Source organism: Hibiscus syriacus, unplaced genomic scaffold, assembly GCF_006381635.1.
Source record: "Hibiscus syriacus cultivar Baekdansim isolate YM2019G1 unplaced genomic scaffold, ASM638163v2 tig00110500_pilon, whole genome shotgun sequence".
NCBI lineage: Eukaryota > Viridiplantae > Streptophyta > Magnoliopsida > Malvales > Malvaceae > Hibiscus > Hibiscus syriacus.
Window position 1 is genome coordinate 1,607,648 of NW_024062762.1, and position 15,124 is coordinate 1,622,771.

The 15,124-nt window shown below is 32.1% G+C and overlaps 2 protein-coding genes across 2 annotated transcripts; both read left to right on the forward strand.

Annotated features, from left to right (window-relative positions):
- The first annotated feature begins 5,274 nt into the window (after positions 1-5,274).
- On the forward strand, positions 5,275-7,655 carry LOC120129496 (peptidyl-prolyl cis-trans isomerase CYP22). Its single transcript, XM_039146973.1, has 7 exons — positions 5,275-5,539; positions 5,629-5,652; positions 5,746-5,833; positions 6,461-6,553; positions 6,918-6,950; positions 7,278-7,334; positions 7,442-7,655. The coding sequence occupies exons 1-7, from the start codon at positions 5,385-5,387 to the stop codon at positions 7,550-7,552; spliced, it is 561 nt and encodes a 186-aa protein (XP_039002904.1). The 5' UTR covers positions 5,275-5,384; the 3' UTR covers positions 7,553-7,655.
- Positions 7,656-10,479: 2,824 nt separating this feature from the next.
- On the forward strand, positions 10,480-12,943 carry LOC120129497 (NADH dehydrogenase [ubiquinone] 1 alpha subcomplex subunit 6-like). Its single transcript, XM_039146974.1, has 2 exons — positions 10,480-10,777; positions 12,640-12,943. The coding sequence occupies exons 1-2, from the start codon at positions 10,565-10,567 to the stop codon at positions 12,823-12,825; spliced, it is 399 nt and encodes a 132-aa protein (XP_039002905.1). The 5' UTR covers positions 10,480-10,564; the 3' UTR covers positions 12,826-12,943.
- Positions 12,944-15,124: the final 2,181 nt, after the last annotated feature.

Sequence of the window (15,124 nt, forward strand, 5' to 3'; positions counted from 1 at the left end):
ACGGCCTATCCTACGACCTCGGGTACTCATCGAATCAGATCCAATAGATTATATAGAAAGAATTTAAACCTGAGTTAGACTGCATAAAAAATCTCAAATCCGTTTAAAACTCGCAAAACAATGTGACATAGTGTTTGTAAATATCATAAAATATCTTTTAAAAATATGGTATATGGACTCATCAGAGTCTGTGTGTTTAAAATCAAAAGCTCTGATACTACCAAATATAACCCCTAGACCCGACCTAGACGGTAGACCCGAATCTAGGCGGTCACATGTCGTATACAGAGATCATTTTTAGATTCAAAACAAACTTAAAATCCATTTCAATAAATAAAATACGAACAATGGTAAAACATGAAAATACATAACAATATATATATATACATATCACCAGAAGTCCATATGGAAGCATAGTCAGAACAAAATATTGGTATACAGATATACACAGATGACAGTAAAACACGTGACACTAAAATATAACAAAGATGACGTAAAGAATATACAATGGCACAAAAATGGTGAATGGTTGAACCTCATGATGCCAAGTCTGCTAGCCTACTGTCGGGTAATATTTAAAAAGTTAAAAATTAAAGAATAAGCTAAAAAACCTAGTGTGCTCATTGTGGTGTATAAAACATACAGATAAAATATTTTGGTAAAATTATTTTATAACAACATGTTCTTTAAAACATGAACACTACCCCCATCTAAACACCAGAATGTGTAGGTTCCTCTGAACTATACACCCACTTGTACGCCCGGTAAGGACCTTATGCACAAGGGCAAGTGGTAAGGTCTTAGCCTGTGCACAAAGTAGAGGTGCCTGCGGTGAGGTCTTACAAATCAGAGACTATACCTGAAATACTTCCTCCAATCATACCCCAATGATAGTAAATATACATGAATTCAGTAAGTTAAATTAATAAAACATCAAATCATGCCATTTTTCAGAATCATATACATAAATACAATAATCAGATATCATGCTAGAATATACAATAAATCAAATATCGAAAGTCAGAGTATGCGGTAAAATAGATTGTATGCAGTTAGAATATTTAAATTTTCAAAATAGTTTAGACATATGATTTAAAACAATACTATAACACCAAAAAAAACACACTTGTACTGATCTGAGAAGTCTGGGATGGTAGCATACTCTCATGTCTACCTATCACGATCGGCGGCAGCACTAGACCCTACGAATCGAAAAAACTATCTCAAAATCCCAAGATAAGATAAATAATAAACTTTAATAAAACAATTTACAGAAACCTACGAGTTACTCTCGTAGAACGTGTAACTTGCTGATTTGTCAGACGGGAAGTACTAGATCTGGTCGACCCTTGGTCAGACGAATCACGGTACCTTCACGAAAATATGATCTCATATTAATTCCATAATCAAATCCCAAATAAATAAACAGAAATGCTAAAATACTAAGCTTTTTCAAATTAACATGCTTGATTTGGGCCTTTCGGGTCAGAATTTGGAAAAACAGACTCAGGACATCAAAAAAGATCAAGAGGAAGGTTTTCGAAAAAAGTCAACTCTGGTAAACGGTTAAATGACGCGGTCAGTGGTATGGCGCTGCGCGGTTGATGGTGCGGTACGGTGCGACGCAACTCGTCTTGGCTTAATACGGCTCGACTTAACTCAACTCGGAGCAGCTGGACTGGTTCGGTTTGGCTCAGCTCGGCTTGACTCGATCGATTCGAGTTAAGCTTGTTCAGTTGGGGTGGATCAGATTTGGATTTGGGCTATGGGTATACAGGTCGGGTCGGATCAGACGGTTCGGGTAGGTGGATCGAATCGAGCAGACATGCAACAGTCAGGCAGTTTTGTCAGATTGGGTTAGCGAGTCAGGTCAGCGGGTCAGTTTGACCCACTTCTAGAAACCCACCAAGCGGTGACCTTTCCCCACGCGCAGCGATGGCGAGTAGGGGCACGTGCGGGCTTATCTGCGGTCGAAAAAATATCTAAAAATTATTTAAAAACATTTTAAGGCACTTACGACCTCAGTTTACACTTGTGAACGATAGATAGCCCGATTAGTTTTTTCCAAAAACTTGTTATCGTTCACCCCTCCTCACACTGGCGATGACAGAAACAAAGAGACCACCGTTGGACTCGGGACAACACATAGACTTCAATGGTAAGGTTGTGTCAACAATGGAGCTTCGGTCGAAAGTAAAACGGCGTTTAAGTATCCTTGTTTTATGTTTCCAAAAATGGAAGGTCGAAGAGAGAGAATTTGGTTTTAATGGAAATTTACTAATTTTGGGAGGGTTTTATAACCATCAATAGAAAATGGTATAATTATGCTATAATTCCTTGGCTTTTAAAACATTTTGATTTGGGTCTGAATTTAGTTAAAGTTTCATTTTGCTCTCCGAATCTTGCCAAAATTTTAATTTAGTCCTTATAATAAACGTAAGAAAAATTTAACCACGGAATTGGGATGTGACAACAATCAATAAATATATCAATTTATGTGAAAAACATGTTTGATCAATTATATCTTTTCAAAAATAAATTTCTTGCGATATTTTGACATTTAGGTGTCACAAAATATTTAAATATTTTTTCATCGTTTTTGTAAAATCTTTATTTTTAAATTATTTTTAATTTTTTATTAATAATTTTAAATATTTGATTTTATTATTTTTAGTTTATAATTTATAATTTTAAATTTAACTTTTATATAAAATATATTATTATTTACAAAATTTGATGTGTAATATTATCATACAGTTTAATATATTTTATTTATATCTATGTTATTTAATTTTCCTTAAGTGTGATTTTTATAATACAAAATAATTATAATTGAAAATTGTTATCGACTCTATCAATGATAATTGATGAAGACTTTAGTCCCAAAACGACTTCTTTCTCTATTATTGTAAATTTGATATTAATCTCTAAATAATTTTCTCCCTCTACACCTCCCTAAATAATTATTTATTGATTGTTATGTCATATAAAGTAAAGATGCGATTGATAGAATGCATTTTTTCTTACGTAACAAAAATAAGTATTACTTCAATAAATAATAAAAAAATACTATTTTCATAATTAATTTTAAGCAATAATATAAATAAGTAAACTAGAAACAATCAATTATATTTATTTCTTATTTTTTATGGGAAGAAATTCGTTTACATTTAGTGTAAAACTCTTAATTTTACATCTTTTTTGGATCATTAGATGATAGAACTCAAAGGCTGAAGTTAACCGTAGGATATGAGAAGATATTCACTCGAAAAAAAGAGAGTTAATATCAATTTTTGATTTCTCTTAATCCAACGATCCTAAAAATATGGTATAAAACTCTTAATTTTACTCAAGATATAAGTGGATCCTAACTCTTTTTCTGTATCTTCATTGTAAGTAATGTTAAATATTATCGAAGTTTATCACCTCTAACGAACTTATTAAAACTCTAAAGACGGTTAATTGGATAGTTAAGATTACTTAAAACATGGAACATAAAGCAAAAACTTAAGCTGTATAATATAAAATTAAAAACAAATAAAATAATTAGGATGAGCCAATTCATTGCGTGATATTATTACTGTAATATAATTTTCATTATTAATGCATAAACAAATTATATTATAAATATATCTTGATGATTGTAAATGATTTTCTCTTGTACTTTAGATGAAAAATTATTGTCAGTGATCAAATTATCGTTAATCGGTGAAGTTAATGGTAAAGAGATAAAAAAAAGTTACGTAGAGAGTATCCAAGAGAAATATTTAATAGAAGTCGATGATGTAGATAGTGCAGGAGTTGATACAAAGGGTAAGAGTTTCTTTTCTTGAGGTGTATAAGAGTGTATATATTGATCTTCTGTGGTTGATAATACCAAGGATAGATATAGAAATATTTTTAGAATTAACACATATATTAATTTAATAATGAATTTTTTTAGAAGTGTGAACTCGTAAAATTTATAAAGGAAACGCACGAACCAACTTTTATTACTAGTTAAAGGAATCGTTATTGTTCCTAGAGGTCATAGGTTAGAGCACCAACGACTGTAACATGATGATTGAACGTTTATTGTCAAATGGTTGAGAATATTTAGAATAGATATTACTTTGTAATTACCTTAGCTTAATCAAAATTTTTTTATAGAAGATACAATCAATAAAATAAAGCTTAATACCAAAATAAGTGTTCAAATTATACCATGATTCCCAAATAGGTGTCTAAACTATTCTTTGACTCATCCAGGTATCTAACGTTACAGACGTTACCCATTTAGGTGCATCGATCGTAATGACCGTTGAATAACCCCGTTAAGTGACACATATCACAATATTAATTTTTAAAATTTTTATTTTTCTTAAAAATAAAAATATTATTAAAAATTAAAAAAAAAACTCAAACTCTGCTCCCCTCTCTCTCCCCTTCCCTGCTCTCCCTTCCCCCCTTTCGTTATTTCTATTTTCATGGCCAAACGACCAAAATTCAAATGGCCAAATAAACAGCCGACCAAATGACCAAGGGGTTGGCTGCCATAGTCGGATAAACAATCAATTACCACGATCGACCAAATGAATTTAAGGGATTGTATATTTTTTATTTTAGGGATTAGGGATTGAAGTTTATGGATTTAAAATTTTTGAGTTTTGAGATGATAATAAGGGTTATGACCGGTCAGTGGGTGGTTGACGACGTATGGGTGGCCAGTTACCTGCGGATAGGTGGCCAAAAATGACCGCAGTTGAACTAAAGGGACTAGAATAAGAGATTTAGGGAGTTTGAGGTTTTTTGATATTTTAAAAAAATTAGGCCTTTTTTGAAAATAAAATATTTTTAAGTTTAAAAAAAAATTCAAAGTTACCAAATTGTGACACAAGTCATTTAACGGATTTTTTAACGGTCGTTCGAACCGAGACACTAAATAGATAACGTTTGTAACGTTAGACACCTGAATGAGTGAAAAAAATAGTTTAGACACCTATTTAAGAATCGAAGTATATTTTAATATTTATTTTGATATTAAGCCATAAAATAAATAACTGACCGAATTTTTTTAAATTTTTATTACCCACTCTAAACTCTATGTGGGTCCTTCATACCTAGAATCATGGTATTAACTCTTGGAGAATTTTCTGAATTAATTCTTGTTGCTATCGGTTATTACACATAATATAAGGCCGAATACAAGAATTTTACCCTCCAATTATTTTTTTCATCCTTCGATCTTCCTTCAAAGCAAAGGGGTTAGAGCTGTTTTTGTTCCGATTTTTACTGTTGGAAACCCGTGAAGCAAAACAAAAATCCTTCCAGTAGCAAAAGGCTGCAACCAGAACCTTCTATAACCCAAGTTGTGAGAGGAAAAAGGAGCATCGCGTGCGGCGGTGATGGCGTCTGGCGGAAGTGTGGAGTGGCACGTTAGGCCACCGAATCCCAAAAATCCAATCGTGTTTTTCGATATAACCATCGGTTCTATCCCCGCCGGTCGTATCAAAATGGAACTCTTCGCTGATATTGCCCCTAAAACCGCCGAAAATTTCAGGTATTTCTGCTTCTTTTTCTTGTCCTTTTTCTACTGATTATTTTATTTCCTGTTTAACCTTTGAATTTCCCCCCCCCCCCCATTTGCAGGCAGCTATGCACCGGTGAATACAGGTTTTTCTTCTCTTTTCTTTTTAAAACTTGAATTATCTGAATCTTCATGAGTAATTGCTACTTACCCCTTTTATTATTTGGATTGAATATCAGGAAAGCAGGGTTGCCTGTTGGTTACAAGGGTTGCCAATTTCATAGGGTTATTAAAGATTTTATGATTCAAGCTGGAGATTTTCTCAAGGTTGGTAGTTTATTATTATATGAGCTTTCATTTTACATTTATAATCTTATCTAATCTGCTACTGGTAAGTCATATTAATCTCGAGTACCCAGAATCTGGGATTTAAATTGCGGTTTTCACCATGTTTTTGGTTGCGTGGCGATTATTGTGATTGCGGACATAATGGGTGCTATTGCGATAATTACTGGTATTGCGGTTGTGCAATAACGGTTTCGGACGGCACTAAAACCACCATATAATGACTGCTATTCCGATAGCAGACCGCTATTTAAATCCCCGCCCAGAATCAGCTTCTAGAGTGTCTTGTAGACTATGAATTATTCATTTGTTTCGGAATATCGATCTTGAGCATGATGTTGAAGTACTCGTTTTGCTGTTGTTATGTTCTTCATTGAGTGCCCCTAGCTTGAATGTATGAGTCAATATTCATATTAAGGATAGTTTTTGCCTCAAAATGGAGGGCGGCGTTTGCCAAAGGAAATATATTTCAGTAACTTAGATGGTTGTTTTGATTTGTTAAATTTAAACTAGGCGCAACAAAATACGGGTTTTTAAATAATAGAGTTATTTGTGATTGATTTGGTCCGATCCGATGTATAATAGTTACATTAAAATCTCTCCTTGCAGGGTGATGGTAGCGGATGCACTTCCATTTACGGTCATAAGTTTGAAGATGAGAATTTCATTGCCAAACACACTGGTCCTGGCCTGCTATCAATGGTATGCTACTGCTTATGTAATCTTGAGTGACAATATGTTATATATAGTATCTTTATCTAATTTTGAAAGTGTCATTACTCGAAAACTTCTTTTTTCTTGAAGTACCCGTGTCTGACACTCATGTTCTATGCATATTTGGGCATGACTATAGTGATACGATCTTCCAAGTACTTGGAAAAACTTAAAAAAAATTGAACATACGCATGTTTTACACTCACGGTTGAGCCCGAATAACATAGTTTTTCCCGGAAGGGACATAGAGATATACAAAGACTAGTAGAGGTAATAGGATATGAAAAAAGTTCAGTGAAATTTTACTGAAGATGTATATGGTTTTTTTTTTTTTTTGCCTTTTACGTTGCAGGCAAACAGTGGACCAAACACCAATGGTTGTCAGGTAACTTACTCGATTTCTCTTTCTCACTTGTATATGCACAAAAACACGCACACGCACGTATGCAATCCGATGCATGTAAGAAAAAAACGCATTCTTGCACACAAAATGAGTAATGATCAAGTGCCTCCTCCATTAAAGGCTAGATTGTAGAACGTTATGTATTCCAGCTAGGTGAATGCAGGATTCGATGGAGAAATATTGCTGTCACAAAATCTTTGAGCATGTCTATTTTTTTTAGGATAACTATTTTAAAAAAATCTTGGTAAATCATCTTGTTTACTGTTACAAAGCCTTTTGTATATTGATTCCGCTGTTTATTGGATGCAGTTCTTTTTAACGTGTGCGAAATGCGAGTGGCTTGATAATAAGCATGTTGTATTCGGGGTATGTTCTCTAGTCTTTTATTGCAGAATGCATCTGTATTTTCGTAACTTTTGAAGATGAATAATATTCTCGAAATGATGAAGAATATTTCGTCTGTGATCATGTAGAGGGTGCTCGGAGATAGTCTTCTTGTGGTTCGGAAGATCGAGAATGTGGCTACGGGACCAAACAACAGGCCGAAACTACCATGCATTATTGCCGAGTGTGGCGAAATGTAAAACTCGATATTCGTTTAACGCATCTGCTGAAAGCCAACCACGAATGAGATTGCTGTAAACATTTTAGAATCTGTTTACTCTTAAGGTCATGGTTCTTGATTATCAAGATGTTGACAATGTTTGCATTATGCGTTAAGGGTGTTGGAGTTTCGTTTAACTGTGATTTGTATGGTTTGGGATCGTGTAACAACCTAATAATATTTGAATGGGTAAATTATAGATTTTACCATTCATATTTATTCTTACTTTTATTTTGGTCACTAAAGTTTAAAGATTTTCAGTTTAATTACTTAATTTTTGAGTTGCTTCTATTTTGATTATTCCATGTTAAATCATTAAAGGTAGGATGAAGTGATTTTATCTTATTAATATTTTACTATGATTTGGATTGTTTTAATAATATTACGTGACACGTAATTTAAAAAAAATAAATTTAAAAGTAAGCTATACATATAACCTCTTAATTAGTACTCCCTCCGTCCTATAAAAAATGTCACTTATTGATTTAAAATTTAAAATTTTTTAAACTTTGACCATAATTATTTTATATATTCTAAATAATTAAATTTTATAAAATACATATTTAAAAACTATTTAATTAAATTTTATAAAATACATATTTAAAAACTATTTGATTAGACGTTTTTAAGATGTATTTTTATATATTTTTAGCAAGTATAAATTTTAAATAATAACTAGTCAAAATTTAAAAAATTGACTAGAAAAAAGTCAATATTAGACATTTTATGGACACGGGAGTACTTTTTATTTTGACCACTGATCTTTTAATTTTGTTAATTATATCACTAACTATTTAAATGATATATCAAATTATCTGTTGTTAAAATTTAACGAAAAGGATAATGTAGCAATTAACAAAATTAGAATAATTACACATTTGAGTCTTAATACTTATGTATTCTATTAATATGATCCAGATTTAATTTAATTTAATTAAAAAATATTGATGGAAATACTCATTATCACAAGCCTCAAATCCTCATTGTCACAAACCCCAACTAGAGTAAACAAAATTCGACTCAATTTAAAAATTTGTTTTTTTTATTTTACTCGAAAAAATCAAATTCAAGTTGTATTATAAAATAAAACCTGGATAACTCAAAATTTTTAGTAATTAAATGATTGATTTTCAATTTTGAATTGAGTTCGTAAATTATATATAATATATGTATATCACATATAAAAAAATATAAAGAGATACATATGTATTGTATATGATTATAGAAACCTTTTAAATCAAGTGGTATCATAATATATAAATATTTAGAATTAAATTTAAACATAAACTCGAACAATTCGACTCGACTCGAAATAATTTCGAATAAAGTTTCGATTATAAAATAAAAGTCATCAACTCAAATAACTAAAAAAAATTACTCAACTCGATTGAACGGTCAGTCCTGATCTTAACCCTCACCCAGCCTCACCCTATGGGTAGCCAACATCCCAGATGAACCAAAAGGCAAAGCATTTCTATGAATTGCAAAGAACCAGCCAACATCCCAGATGAAATTACTTCTATTGTCTTGCCAACGACAAGATGGCCGGGAATAGCTTCACTCATTTATTCCGAAAAAGGATTAGTTACAAAAATGTAAAAAAAAAATTATTTTACATAAATTTAGGACCGGATGAATAAAAATATATGTATGAGGTTAGCAGTAGAAAATAAGAAAAAAACTGGGAAAAAATTAGGAGTCAATCCTAGTTATCTATTTTCACTCATACAACGGTTAAATATATATATAATGTACATTGTACAATGCTATCATAAATTATGATACAAAATTAAGTGATCAATTATATTGCACGTGTCATAAGTCTTAAAGAGTATATATCATAAGTTGTATTTATAATTTGTGATAGATAAAATTATAAATACCTAAAAGACTAACATAATATTTAGTTTATATAAAGAGATAGTGGTCCCAATAGGTCAACTTTGTGATAAGAGAAAACCCATTTTATTAGAAGATTGTAATCAAAGAATGACTCAAGGATTCAACCTATCAATTAATTCGGATATACTTATGCATCTAGTATGTTATTCTTGATGATTTGACATGATCAGATCCTGATTATTTTTATATTAACTATAATTTGATTCTATCAAATCCTTCGCAATAAGAAATAAATGAGAGAAACATAAAATATATTGAAAAATACTCCAAGACCCATAAACCTAAAAACATCAACTCAAAGAATAAGGCAAACAATAAAAAAAAATCTCGAGAAAAACTTGAAATCTAGAGAGAAAAAATAAGCATAGCACTTAGCGTAATGATATCAAAATAGTATTAAAGATGATTATAAGATAATATTTGTTTAAAATTTTACTTAATTTATTGACAATACAATTTTACACATACATCTGCTTGAATCTGAGTCTCTTAGGGATAATAACATTCTCTTTTACACTGAAATCACTCAATGGATTCACAGTGAAATAATGTTAAATTCAAATATTTTGGCCGTTTTCGATTAAATAGACATACATTTATGGGGAAGAAACGAGTTTAATGAAAATTTTTGGATTCATTGACTAGTGTTAACAATAACTTGCGAAACTGAAATGGTGGATGACGTGCTAATCAGAATATAAGTAAGTAGACTCAACTCAGAGGAAAAAAAAAGAGAAAGGAAAAAAATAAGGAAAACCGTGAATAAAATAAAATTTATCGAAATCTAATACGTAATTTTTTGCTATAAATATATACTAAATTAAAATAAATAAATTTATAAACTATTTATGTAATATAAATTTGAGTTGGATCTGGACCGGGTTTAGAGTTTGAACCGAAAATCTTGACTCAAGCCCAACTCGAAAACCGCAGTCCATCAATGTTCGATCTGCTGTAACAAACGACAGCGTTTTAAGACTCCAAGGCTTCACATTGATTATAGGTGCAAAAGTTCATTTCCTTCCCGTCATCCCTCTCACCCTGACTCAGAGTTACTGAACGAACTCGAGCTCGAACTCAGATTACCTAAATGGCGTTCACGTTGAGGAGTGTGAAAGTACCACTGAACTCAGCGAGTTTGGAAGAAGCAAGGGGCCGAGTCTTCGATTTCTTCAGAAAAGCTTGTCGATCGATCCCCACTATTATGGATATCTATAACCTAGACGACGTCGTCACCAAATCTCAGCTTCGTTCCATCATCGCCTCTGAGATCCGTAAGAACACCCATGTTACTAATCCCAAGGTTCGCTTCCCAGTCTCCCCATTTTAGATCCTTTTATTTATTTATTTTTGATCTGTTATTTTTTTTGGGGAATTTTGTATTTTCTTTTTCATTTTTGAGTGTTGTGGAAAAATTAAAAAAATTTGAAGTATGGATATCTATAATTTTTTAGATTTATAGCAATTTGAATAAAGAGAAAAGAAAATAATGAAAAATTAAGATAATCCAGGATTGGTGATTATCCTATTGAAAACTGAATTTAGGATTAGCTTAGATGATGTGGGATTGTGAGGGGAAAAGTTGGGATATTTCTATTTTTAATTGAATTGGATATGTATGTTTTGATTTTGATATATCTTCATATTTAATGGGAATGCTAAATTATGCTGTAGAATCAATTTTTTTTTTCATTTTTTGCTCCATTGTAAAGAGTAGAGTGTGAAGATTTCTTCGGTAAAGGGCTAATGGATTGTGTTGAAACATTTGTTTGGATTAATCTGGAATATCTATAGCTCTGTGAATAATGGTTTCTGTATTTCCTGTTTCGATCTACGTGTGCTCCGTCAATGATTTCTCTGGGATTTTGTTCATCTTATGATTTACTCTTGCATGAGCTGTTTGCGGCTATTTTTCTTTAAATGAAACAGCTTAATTTTCTGAATGCTAATTGATGTAATCTTCCCATAAGTTGTTTTGAGTTTGATGTCGTTTGAATGGTATCAAAAAAAATGTCGTTTGAATGGTATAAAAAAAGTCTTTGTTTGCTCAAACTTCATTCTCATGAAGTATCCGTATCCGATGTTTGGTATGGGAGATATGGCCTCCGAATATCCTTCAAATATTTGGAAAAACTTAGAAAAATGTAACCATTCCTGTGTCCGATACATACCCATGTCCGAAACTTACACCCGAGTCCGGCAAAAGTTAAGTTTGTAGCCTCTTGATTTTTAATCTTAAAGAATTCTTTTACTTTAGCCAGATGATACCGTGGCTGTTGATGGTGAAAGGTAGATTATTCTGCAGATCAAATGATCATGTGTATTGATCATATGTAATTTTTGCTTCAAATAAATTACTGTTTTTTACATTGGGATGACGTTTAAAGATTATCCTGGGGTTCTCTATTTGGAAATTGATCAATTGATCTTGCTACCAGTGTATTTCAGGTTTTCTCTGGAGAAAACTGATGACATAGTTGATGCTAATAGAGTTATACATTTTTTAAATTTTTTCATGTCTCCATACCCTTGCCCTAATATGTGTTGAATATGGTATCGGACACGAGCACTTTAGAAAAATGAATTGTTGGATTCTATGTGTCCTATAGGAAAGTTCCCTTCTTTTATTTGCATGTTCAAATCTTCAACATATGTTTTAGTTGTATTAATCTTGTGTGCAGCAATTCTAACTGATGTTTGCCCAGAAGTGTTACTTTACTCTGAAAATGAATTGTTAAATATCTCATTAGCTACTGAATGTTATCATTATTGGCTTCAGCACACATTAGGAACTGCAACTTATAGGAGGTAGTGCCTTACCAAATTGATTATAGAAGATAGCCTCATTGGCGTGTATTTGGTTTTTCCAGAAACACTCTTTACAATACTCTATTCATTCTCTCTTTTGCTGCCTTCTTGTTGGTAGTTGATATCAAACTGTAGTCATTTGGCAGAGCTGCTTCGTTCCTGATAATAATTCAATCGCAATATGTGTTTGTTTATTCGATACATTGGTGTATGGTTTTAATTATTTTCTGCTTACGAACGAGTCTGAGTAGGCACTGGAAATACGGAAAGGATTCTTGAATCTTTACACTGCAAATATTTGGCTGACTGATTTTGGAAACACCGTTTTCAATTGTCTTGATAGCGAGAAATCTGCAGGTAATTGATTTGCTGCTGTTTAAGGGTATGGAAGAGCTGAACAACATCGTCGAACATGCAAAACAACGGCACCACATTATCGGGCAGTATGTGTTGGGCCGTCAAGGGCTTGCTCAGGATTTGGACACCAAAGACGAAGGCACGTCCGATTTCCTCAAGAATTTCTATAAAAGCAACTACTTTTAAACATTATGTTTTCATGGACAGCTCCTAGGCAATCGAGTCTTTGACTTCCTTGATAATAAAATTTTCAATCCGTACCTTCGATTCGGTACATTCCACCGATTTTGATCGTGTTGGTTTTCATTAATGCATAGAAATGCATCATGCATGCTTGAATTCTGATGAATTCAATATTTATTCCCACACCTAAGAATTAATTATCCTTTGAAGGACATTAAAGGCATTGCATGCTATTTTTAAAGATAATTTACATTTGTTAATCATTCGATATATTTGTGGTGTTTTTTAATCATTTAATCTACAATCGCATGTCATTAATTAGTATTTATATGAACTTTGGGATGTTAAAATGTTACCATATTTAAAATGTTATAAAATCATTAACTTTTATCTCTACACTTACTATAAATATGTGATTCAAGTGAATGGATCATTTTTCATAACATTTTCGGGTTGTAACCGAAATTATTACGAAGTGTATCTTTTTCGGTTGAAAACCCTCCCACCACCAATGGTTCCAAAGCTGTCTTAAATTAACCGTTTTTTTTTTTTTGAAGAGTGTAACTTTTAAACTGGATAGGATAACATTTTAGATTAAAATTGTCTTAAATTAACCTTAAATTAGGTTACAACACAAAACTACCCCAATAACTAAATTGGTATGGTTCCAAAGCTTGAGTTATGATTTCATGTTTCCATTCAAATCTCCATAACCGATACTTGAATCTCTAAGTGGCAAATGGTCGGTGTCTCTTGTAATGACTTCACTCGTCTATTCCCAAAATCTCACTGCTCATTAAGAAGATTAAGCTGAATACGGATACGATGAATATTATCTCTGTCTGCTCTATAATTTATATTTAACAAAAAGATAAGATTATTTAAACTCTGTAAATTATGTTTAATAGATAAGCTGGTTTGCCCGAGTGTTTAAGTTGGCAGACTTAAGATCTACCGCATTTTAATGCGCGTGAGTTCAAACCTCACAGCCAGCATTTTGAAATTTCCTTCATTTATCCCCACAACGAATGTTTGTTACAATCAGTCACAGAAAAAGTCACTTTTCTGTTAAAAATGAAACCAAAACCTAAATATTAGGGAAAATACTTTTAGCTTTCCCCATTTGTCGGTAGGGATGGCAACAGGTCGGGCTTTTGGTCAATTCAATCCGATGTAAAAATTATATATCTTTCATCTGACTTGATTCGACTGGAAAAATATATATCTTCCACTCAACTCCGATCTGATCTGAATTTTTAGAATATAAATCCGACTCGACTCGACTTGAACCCGTATATTTTTTAAAATAATCCAACCTATCAAGTCGAGTCGAGTCAGAATGTTGATTTTGGTTATTTGTCATCCCTATTTATAGGTAAAAAATAAGGACTTTTATAGGGTTTGTTATTGGTTAGTGGGATTAGAGTTATCGGATAAAGTGATGGTAGGTGGTTATTGAATATGAAGTCGATAATATTTGGGAGAGAGAGAAATCAAGTAAGTTTTCTATAGATTCGGGTTGATCCATGTATATATCTAATCCGAGTTTAGGTTTTAGTATGAAATTAATGGCATATATGTCTCTATTTTAGGTTGTAGATTAATGATTTGGGTTTTGAGCAAGCCCGAACGAAGATATATACTTATAATACTTAAAATTTTCTATATAACATCCAATCAACGGGTTAGTGACCAAAATGTAAGAATTTTAAACTCAATGGTTGAATTAGAATAATTCAATAAATTCAAGGATTTATAGTGGAATTTATGTGTAGGGCTTGATGGAATTTTGGTTTAGTGGAGAGGGTAATATGGTCTTTTCCAAGAAGGATTTTATCTTCCTTTTTAAAGGAGATAGACACGTGGGTTTTGGAAGAAAATCAAAGAGAAGTTAGAACCATTTCTTATCTTTTCTTCTACGTGAGCTCCATTCCTCAAGGTAAGAGTATGGAATTTGTGATTTTCTTTAAATTTGGTTTGGTAATGAAAGTTTGGGTGTTATATAAGCTTAAGGAAAGCTTATATAGGATTAAAACAATAAAATGAGTAAATTAGAAAAGGATTTGTAAAATGGGTTTTGAAATTAAATTTTGATATTGAGAAGTTTTTGATGTTTTAATAAGATATTTGACTTGTCAATGAGCTAATGAAATGGTTAGGAGTCTTAGAATTGATTAAGCGATTGGTTGAAAACATGGTATAATTTTTAGAGGTAAGGTTTTGGGTGGAATTTGGTATGTTTAAGATTAGTAATTGATGACAAGTTGGGTTGGAAGTTTAAGGATGAGTTTAAGGCTTATGA

What these genes read in the sequence shown, in the direction of transcription:
- LOC120129496 (XM_039146973.1), top strand. Translation starts at nt 5,385, where the DNA reads ATGGCGTCTGGCGGAAGTGTGGAGTGGCACGTTAGGCCACCGAATCCC. An exon ending in AAAACCGCCGAAAATTTCAG is followed by an intron (nt 5,540 to 5,628) that starts GTATTTCTGCTT and finishes CCCCATTTGCAG; the next exon opens with GCAGCTATGCACCGGTGAAT. An exon ending in GTCCTGGCCTGCTATCAATG is followed by an intron (nt 6,554 to 6,917) that starts GTATGCTACTGC and finishes TTTACGTTGCAG; the next exon opens with GCAAACAGTGGACCAAACAC.
- LOC120129497 (XM_039146974.1), top strand. Translation starts at nt 10,565, where the DNA reads ATGGCGTTCACGTTGAGGAGTGTGAAAGTACCACTGAACTCAGCGAGT. An exon ending in CCCATGTTACTAATCCCAAG is followed by an intron (nt 10,778 to 12,639) that starts GTTCGCTTCCCA and finishes AGAAATCTGCAG; the next exon opens with GTAATTGATTTGCTGCTGTT.